Here is a 9,206-nt window from a genome sequence, read left to right as displayed (position 1 = left end):
GTAGTAGTAGCAGTAGTATAGTAGTAGTAGTAGTAGTAGCAGTAGTAGTATAGTAGTAGCAGCAGTAGTATAGTAGTAGTAGTAGTAGTAGCAGTAGTAGTGGCAGTAGCAGTAATAACTCCTCTGCGGTAGTTGCCGAGGATTACAAAGTATCTTCCCACAACAGCCTGCCAGGCTGGGAGTCATAAAGGCAGGCAGCTGTCTGCCTCATCTCATTCCCATTGAGACTCCTCTGCCCACCTGCCCCCTCCCAGTCCCAGACTTATAGAGGCCTCCCTTAGCATTCCCTGTTTCTCTATGTATATACGTGTATATATTTCTATCCATTTGTCTGTCCTTCCGTCGTCCATCTCTCACTCTCTCTCTCCTACCCGCCCTCCCTCCTTCCATCCATCCATCCATCCATCTATCTTCATCTGTCTTTGTCTCCCCATCCATCTTTCTCTCTCCTCCCTCCCTGATTCTCTCTCCATGTGTCTTTCTTTCTCTCCCCCTGCTCCATCTTTCTGCAGCTCCCTCTCCCCACCCTCATGATACCATGGGTCACTTCCAGCCCCTCCAGGACACAGCTCACCCTTTCTCTATCCTGGTTTCCCCAGAACAGGGCCCTGTACGTCTAGGGGATTGATAAAGGAGTCATTTTTTAATCAATTGGGAGATCCCAGAAGGATGGAGTGAAGAGCTCAGTAAGGCAGTCAGGCAGACAGAGGAGCCCATAATCTAAGGGGGTCAGGACCCAAGGGGTCAAGGCTCAGGCCTGACCCAGCCTTAGAGATGGGGGATGGGCAGGGGGACTAGATGTTCCCTTGGGTAGAGAGACTCTTCTCTCCTTTACAAGTTCAGACTAATTAGCTGACACCGAGTCTTTGTTCATGTCCCTGTGCCACACCCCTGGGGAGTAGTGCTTGGAATGAATGTTCCCCCTTCTTCTCCTCCTCTGGAGCTGTTAGAATCCTTCAAGGCTAAGCCCATGTGCCCCTCCTCCTGTATATCTGCTTTGATTGAGAGTGGAAGGAGCTGAGTGAGGGAGGGATGAAGGGGAATAGGAAGGAAGGAATGAAGGAAAGGAGGGAGGAAGGGACTGAGGGAAAGAGGGAGGGAGGAAGGAAGCAAAGAAGAAAGGGAGGAAAGAAGGAAGGAAGGGAGGAAGGAAGGAAAGGGGGGGAAGGAAGAAGAGAGGGAGGAGAAAAAACCAAGCATTTATTGAGTGCCTACTATGTGCCAGGCACCGTTCCTAGCTCTTTACACATTAGCTCATTTGATCCTCAAATTATAGGTGCTATTATTATGTCTGTTTTACAGTTGAGGAAACTGAGGCAGTCAGAGGCTAAGCGATTTGCCTGGTGTCACACAGTCAGAGTTTGAGGCCAGATTGGAACTCAGGTCTTCCTGACTCCAGGCCCAGCAACCCATTCACTGAACTACCTAGCTGACTCTGCCTCTGGATCCAAAATCCTGCCCCGGCCTTTAAGTCCATGTATGATTTTGGACAAGTCATGGAACCCCTTGGAACCTCAGTTTCCTCATCTGTTAAAAGGACCTTTGAGATCCCTTCCAGCTCTAAAGTGATGTTCTTGGGATCCTAAGCTGGTTAGCTGGCCTCCTGGGCTCAGACCTGGGCTCAGATCCGGGCTCTTAGGGATAAATGCCCTGGGTCTTTCCCACAGCTCTTCAGCTTCTGTCGGAGGCCTGGCTTTGGCATGGGAAGGGAATGGGCAAATCCCAGGCCCCTTTGGCCTATTGGCTGCAAGGCCCAGTACTGTGGGGGAGCAGAGGAGGCTCGACATGACCCATAGGCCTTAGGGACAGTCAAGAGTGAGTTCAGTCACCTGTGACCTCAGGAACCAGACCGGGGGTGATGCCTGCAGGAGGGCAGAGAGGCCCGGGCCCTTGGGTCTGCCTCCAGAGCCCACAGCCTGCCCACCACTCCTTGTACTCCCCTCCTCTCCCCTCTCCTTTCTTCTCTCCTTCAGTTCCTGTCTCCTTGACCTCTGCCCTTCATGTCTTCTCTGTGCTCTCAACCCCCTTTCCCCTCTATCTCCTCTCCCAGAAGGCAGGAAATGAGGTCGTGGAGGTGGGCTTTGTATAGGGCGAGGGGCTCAGGGTCCGGGCCCTCCCACACCTTTCTTCTCCTCTCCTCAGAGTCCAGAAAGACAGACAGACAGACAGACAGGGGGTGGCCTGACTTGGGGGCGGCTGACCCCAGCCTGGGCACCATTTCCGCAGGCAGCCGAATTCAGTTCATGTTAAACTTGCATCATTGGAATGAGGAGAACGAAGCCTGTGCACCCAAACCTGCCTGACCAGAAGGGGAGGCCTGGGGCTCAGAGGACCGTGGCAGGGAAGGTTCACGTCTGATCTCACAGAGTCCAAGCTCTTTCCAAAAGGAAAGATGCACCATATACCAAAATAAAGTCAAAATGGGTACATGATTTAGATATAAAGGCTGATACTACAAGCAAACTGAGAGAGCAAGGAATAGTTTGCCTGTCAGATCTATGGAGAATAGAAGAATTCATGACCAAGCAGGAGATAGAGAACATTACGAAAAGCAAAATAGATAATTTTGATTACATTAAATTGAAAAGTTTTTGCACAAACAAAGCCAATGCAACTAAGATTAGAAGGAAGGTAGAAAATTGGGAAAGAATTTTTGCAACCAGTCTCTCTGATAAGGGCCTCATTTCTAAAATATATAAAGAATTAAGTCAAATTTATAAGAATACAAGCCATTCCCCAATTGATAAGTGGTCAAAGGATATGAACAGACAGTTCTCAGATGAAGAAATTAAAGCCATCTACAGTCATATGAAAAAATGCTCTAAATCACTATTGATTAGAGAAATGCAAATCAAAACAACTCTGAGGTACCACATCCCACCCATCAGAATGGCCAACATGACAAAACAGGAAAATGACAAATGTTGGAGAAGATGTGGGAAAATTGGAACACTAATGCATTGTTGGTGGAGTTGTGAAATGATCCAACCTTTTGGAGAGCAATTTGGAACTACGCCCAAAGGGCTATCAAAATGTGCATACCCTTTGACTCAGCAATAGCACTTCTAGGGCTATATCCCAAAGAGATCACACAGATGGGAAAAGGACCTACATGTACAAAAATATTCATAGCAGCTCTTTCTGTGGTGGCAAAGAATTGGAAATTGAGAGGATGCCCATCAATTGGGGAATGGCTGAGCAAGTTGTGGTATATGAATGTGATGGAATACTATTGTGCTGTAAGAAATGATGAACAGGCTGACTTCAGAAAAACCTGGAAAGATTTGTATGGTCTGATGCTGAGTGAAGTGAGTAGAACCAAGAGAACGTTGTACGCAATAACAGTTACATTGTGTGATGACTAATATTGATAAACTTAACCCTTCCTGGCAATACAAGGATCTAAGACATCTCCAGAGGCCTTGTGATGAAAAATGCTATCCACACCCAAAGAAAGAACTACGGAAGCCGAATTGTTATTTTTTTTCTTCTGTTGAGTTTTGTTTCCTCTTTCTGATGGTTCCTCCTATTAATTTTAATTTCTACTTACAACATCACTGATGTGAAAATATATTTAATATGAATGTAAATGTATAGCCTATCGCAGATTGTGTGCCATCTTGGGGAGGGTGGTGGGAAGGAAGGGGGAGAAAAATTTTAAACTCAAAAGCATATGGAAGTGATTATTGATAAATCAAAAAAAAAATAATAAAAAAAAAAAGGAAAGATGGAGGCTCATAGAGGCCATGCGAATCTGAGGTGGAAACCAAACCAAGCCTAGGGCTCTGTGGTAACCAGGATTCTCTACCACCTTGATTTTGTGGACTATTTCTGCCAGGCTGAGATCATTTCTCCCAAGAATAATTTACAGCCTGCTGTCCTGGTGGTCCCACATCAATTAAATTAAATGAAGTTTAATTTGCCTAATATTCCCCTTGGGTCCCCATGGCCTGATTTAGAGGCAGGGACACCACCCATCCATGCTCTCTATCTCTTTCTGTCTCTGTCTCTCTTTCTCTCTGTCTCCCCCATATTACATAAATACATACATACTATCATATATTCCACTCCCAATCCTAACTCCATTATTACTGGCCCTGTGACCTGGAACAAGATGAGCCTGAAGTCCCTCCCACTTCTCAGTCATCCAGTCCCAGGACTCCATGAAGGCAGGAACCATGTTCTAGCTTAGCTAGACATTCCCTAGCTCCTTGCCTATCAATCTGACCCACAATAAGCTGGTGCCCGGGGAGCCAGTCAGTCATTAAGTATTCATGAAGCACCTACTGTGTGCCAGGCACCAGGGGACAAAGAAAGGCACAAGTCCCTGCCCTTGAAGATACGATGCAGTGGGGGAGATGACATGCAAACAGAGGCAAACAAAGCAAGCTCTGCACAGGGTAAATAGGAAATAATTAACAGAGAAGGCTCTGGACGTAGGAGGATCTGGGGAAGGCTTCCTGTACAAGGTGGGATTGGAGTTGGGACCTAAAGGAAGCCTGGGAGGTCAGTAGTGGGAGTAGAGGAAGGGGAGCCTTCCAGGCATGGGGGACAGTCAGAGAGAACCCCCAGGACAGGGACAGAGGGGCTTATTCCTGGGACATCCGGGAGGCAGGGGTCATTGAATGGAAGAGCCCGTGTTGGAGAAGAAGGTGTGAGAAGACTGGAAAGGCAGGTGGGGGCTGGTTGTGAAGGGCTTCGAATGCCAAGCTAAGAATTTTGTATTTTTTCCTGAGGCAATAGGGAGCCAGTGAAGTTTACTGAGGGGTGCGGGGCTACTACTACTACTACTATACTACTGCTACTACTACTATACTACTGCTACTACTACTGCTACTACTACTATACTACCGCTACTACTACTACTACTACTACTATACTACTGCTACTACTAATATACTACTGCTACTGAAAGGTCTCCCAGGGGACAGTCAGACCTGTGCTTTAGGAAAATTCCTTTGGTGGCTGAGGGAGAATAGACTAGAGCAGGGAGAGGCAGGCAGACCCCTCCCCCCCAGTTACTGCCCTAATCCAGGCCTGAGGAGATGAGGGTCTGCCCCAGGGTGGGGGCTGTCCGAAAAGAGAAGGGGGCATATTCAAGACATGTCATGAAGTCAGTTGACAGGCCTGGGCCACAGCTTGGATATGGGGTGAGACACAGTGAGGGGTCCAGGCTGACTTCTAGGTTGTGAGTCTGGGGTCTGGGAAGAAGGTGTTACCCTCCACAGGAATAGGAAAGTTTGGAGGGGGGGACAGTGGAGGAAAAACAGAATGTCCAGGAGACCTGTGTTCACAGCTCACCTCAGACACTTTCTAGCTGTGTGATCCTGGGCAAGTCACTTAACCTCTGTCTGCCTCAGTTTCCTTATTGGTGCTTGACCTTGAGGACCTGTGAGCTCCCTTCCAGCTTTGAATCTATGCCCCTATGAGAATTTGAAGTTGAAATGAAAGACGGAGGACAGGTCTGAGTTTTGTTTCTTGTCCTAGGAATGTCAGACTCTCTCCATCTAAGACCTCCAATGGCTCGCAATGACTCACCAGATAAAATGTAAATCCTCCTGGGATACAATGGAAGTTCTGTCAGGGCAGAGGCCATTTCATGGGCACAGTAGCATCAGTGCCTAGCCCAGTGTCCAGCCCATAGTAGGCACTTTCCAAACACTGGTCATTGGATGGATCTATACAAACACAACGTGCCTTTTGAAGCCACCCACAATTTGGCTCTGACCAACCACCCAATTTACCTACTCCAGGCTCCCCCCAAACTGGGGCCCTGGCTCTTGCTCCAGGCTTCCTGCTACCCAGTCTCACCTCCATGCATTAGCTTTTGATCACCTTCAGTACCTGGGAAAGCATCCATTCCCCCCCTGCCCCTTTTCATTTCTTCAAAACTCAAGCAGAAGCTGGATGCTGGATGGAGCCTCCACTGAGGTCCCTGGTTGGAAGGGTTTTCTCTCTCCCTTATCTCCCCTGCATCTCTGCCAGACTGGCCTCAGACCTCTCCCTGCCCCATCAGGCCTGGACTGAGGCACCCCTGTTGTTCCATCTGCATGTGCTGAGTTCCAAACTCAGCCTGGCAAACCCAGTCCAGCCCCTACACTCAGTGCCAGGGTCAGCCTAGGGATTAAAAGACAAACCCCAACTGTCCCTGCCCAAAAGGGCTTCTCTTCCTCCTCCTCCTTTAGTGTAGGGAGGGGGAGGGGGAGGCCATAGTCTGTAGATGGCATTGAATGGAAGATGCATTAGGAAGCAGGCTGGCTGAGCTAACCAGGAGCGAACTGCCCACCGGGCCTTTCACTGCCCCCTTTTGGTTCCTCAAGAGGGCCCTAGTGAGAGGACCTTCAGTGTCCGAATATGTCCAAAGCTTCCCTGAAAATGTCCTCCCTCCCCCATCCTGCCCTTATCTTCAATAATGAAAGACCAAGATATTGGTGTGCGGTGGATAGAGTACTGGGCCTGGAGTCAGGAGGACCCGAGTTCACTTCTGACCTGAGACACAGCCTCACTAGCTGGGTGACCCTGGCAAGTCACTTCACCTCTGTTTGCCTCAGTTTCCTCATCTGTAAAATGAGGGTGATAATAGCACCTACCTCCCTGGGTTGCTGTGAGGATTAAATGGGTGTGTTTGTAAAGGGCCTAGCCCAGTGCCTGGCTTTTAAGGCACATAATAAGTGCTTTTCAAAATGTTGATTTATTGATTGATTGGGGATACAAAGAAAGACAAAAGCCAGCCCCTGCCCTCCAGGAACCCATAGTCTATCAGGGCAACACCATGCAAACTGCCAGGCACAGACCAGCTCTGGACAGGACCACTAGGAAATAATCACCAGCAGGCTGGCCCTCCCAGAGAGGGGGATGAGGAATGGCTTCGTGCAGATGGGAGGATTCACCCTGGGCCCTGAAGGAGGCCAGGGGAGCCAGGAGGTGGCGGTGACAAGGGAGGGAGAGCCTCAGAGTGCACCATGTGACCTGATCTGTGTGCAGACAGAAAACTGAGTCACGGAATTTAGAACGTTTGAGCTGGGAGTGACCTTGGGATGCAGGGCATGGGCCGTCCAACCAGGAGGATCCTCAGAAGGGCCAATGGCAAAGGGGCCTAGACTTCATGGTCCCAGCGTATGGCAGTGACACATTCTAGATCTCCCCGATAGAGGCAGAGCTAGAACCTGAATGAGAGGGTTCTAAGCTGATGCATGTCCGAGACCCCAGTTGCCAGTGGCCTGGCCTCATCCCTTTCTTCCTCCTCCTTGCAGGGAGTCGGGAAGCTGCCTTCACTTACGCCATCACAGCTGCTGGAGTGGCCCATGCAGTCACTGCAGCCTGCAGCCAGGGCAACCTAAGCAACTGCGGCTGTGACAGGGAGAAGCAGGGCTACTATAACCAGGAGGAGGGATGGAAGTGGGGCGGCTGCTCGGCCGACGTCCGCTACGGCATCGAGTTCTCCAGGCGCTTTGTCGATGCCCGCGAAATCAAGAAGAACGCCAGGCGGCTGATGAACCTGCATAACAACGAGGCTGGAAGAAAGGTGATCCTCATGGGGAGGCCGTGGGGCTGAGGAGTGGGCCATGGGACTGGAGAGGGGGTTCTGGGGCCAGGGAGGGGTCTGTGGGGCTGGGGAGGGGGTCCTGGGGCCAACAAGAAGGCCCCTCCCAGCCCTGACATCCCCTGTTCTAAGGCCACTCCCAGCTCTGACATTTTCTTAGTTCACTGACTTCTCAGTTACAGAGATCATCTCATCTCCCCTTCATGCCATGAGATTAAGTGGGTCAGAGGATATCCTTACAGCTGTAATTGGGGATGATTTATGGAGGCGCAGAAGGCACGCAATCTGAGGGATAGAGAGGACTAGGGAATCAGGAGACCAGAGTTCAGAGCCCACTGTGCCTCTAACTTGTTGTGTGGCCTGGGACCAGGCAGGGACTGTAGTAAAACTCCAGCTGAGCCACTGACTCCCCTTCCCACCCTGAGCCTCCGTAGGGCCTGCACCCTCTCTAGGATACCCTCAGTCTCCTCTTCTTAAATGGGCACCGTTATGGTGGGTAGCGAACCACCATCAGTGGGTTCTTAAAGCTCCCATGATCCCTGTGGCTGTGACTCTGGTTTGATGGCCATGGGGGTCTCATGGAGGGCTGTGGGGCAGAGTCGGTGCTCAGATTTCTCAGCAGCAGCAGCAGCAGATCTGACAGTCCAGCTCCCTCCCGTGTTTTCTGGGTTTTGTGTCTCCTGCTCGTCTCATGGAGACTGGCACCAAGTAAGGGGCTTCCTCAGTGCCTGCTGGGTTATACCTCGAGAGCGCTGAAAACCCTTCTATTGTCCTTTGCCAGCCTGCAGGAGGCCTGATCCCGCCTTCAATCTGCTTTTCTTTTTAGTTAAATATGATTATTTTTTCAATTCACAAACACTCATTTTCTCCCAACTCCCCTCATCCCAACCGAAATGGGAGTAAAAACATCTGGAGTCAACAAAAACCAATCCTCCCGTTGGCTGTGTCCAAAACTGGCCACCTCGTTGTGCGCCCTCGGTCTAGCACCTTGCAGTGCTCTCAGCTTCTCTGGGGCTCGGCCCATATCATCACGGGGCCTTGGGAACTGGGGGTGGTCATTGTGCAGGCTCCTACCCCTCCCCCAGTTGTTCTTTGCAACGTTGTTGTGTTACTGGGACATTGTTATTGTGTATGCTGTTATTGCGTACATTGTTGCTATTAATTATTGTGCAGATTGCTCTGCTAGCTCTGCTCACCTCTCTGTGCATCATTCCTGCAATCTGAAGTTCCTCTGAAACCACACCTGTGGCCATTTCTTGGTGCACAACAATATTCCATCACATTCCTATACAAAATTGATTTACCCACACCCCATTGACCTGCACTGCTTTAGTTACCCATGCCTCATTGACGGGCATCCCTTTAGTTACCCATGCCCCATTGATGGGCACCCCTTTAGTTACCCATGCCCCATTGACGGGCATCCCTTTAGTTACCCATGCCCCATTGACAGGACCCCTTTAGTTACACATGCCCCATTGATGGGCACTCCTTTAGTTACCCATGCCTCACTGACACGCACCACTTTAGTTAACTATGCCTGTTGACCTGCACCCCTTTAGTTACACATGCCCCATTGATGGGCACCCCTTTAGTTACTCATGCCCCACTGACATGCACCCCTTTAGTTACCCATGCCCCATTGATGGGCACCCCTTTAGTT

The 9,206-nt window shown here is 50.0% G+C and overlaps 1 protein-coding gene across 2 annotated transcripts in view; it reads left to right on the top strand.

Annotated features, from left to right (window-relative positions):
- WNT7B (Wnt family member 7B) overlaps positions 1-9,206 on the top strand; it is a 94,978-nt gene that overhangs the window by 72,790 nt on the left and 12,982 nt on the right. For both annotated transcript variants that reach the window (XM_027854374.1, XM_027854375.1), the window contains exon 3: positions 7,254-7,525. In XM_027854374.1, the coding sequence (XP_027710175.1) occupies positions 7,254-7,525 (272 nt within the window). The remainder of the gene's footprint in view (positions 1-7,253; positions 7,526-9,206) is intronic.

Source organism: Vombatus ursinus, unplaced genomic scaffold, assembly GCF_900497805.2.
Source record: "Vombatus ursinus unplaced genomic scaffold, bare-nosed wombat genome assembly UNPS02010394.1, whole genome shotgun sequence".
Lineage (NCBI taxonomy): Eukaryota > Metazoa > Chordata > Mammalia > Diprotodontia > Vombatidae > Vombatus > Vombatus ursinus.
This window is presented reverse-complemented; position numbering and strand designations above follow the sequence as displayed.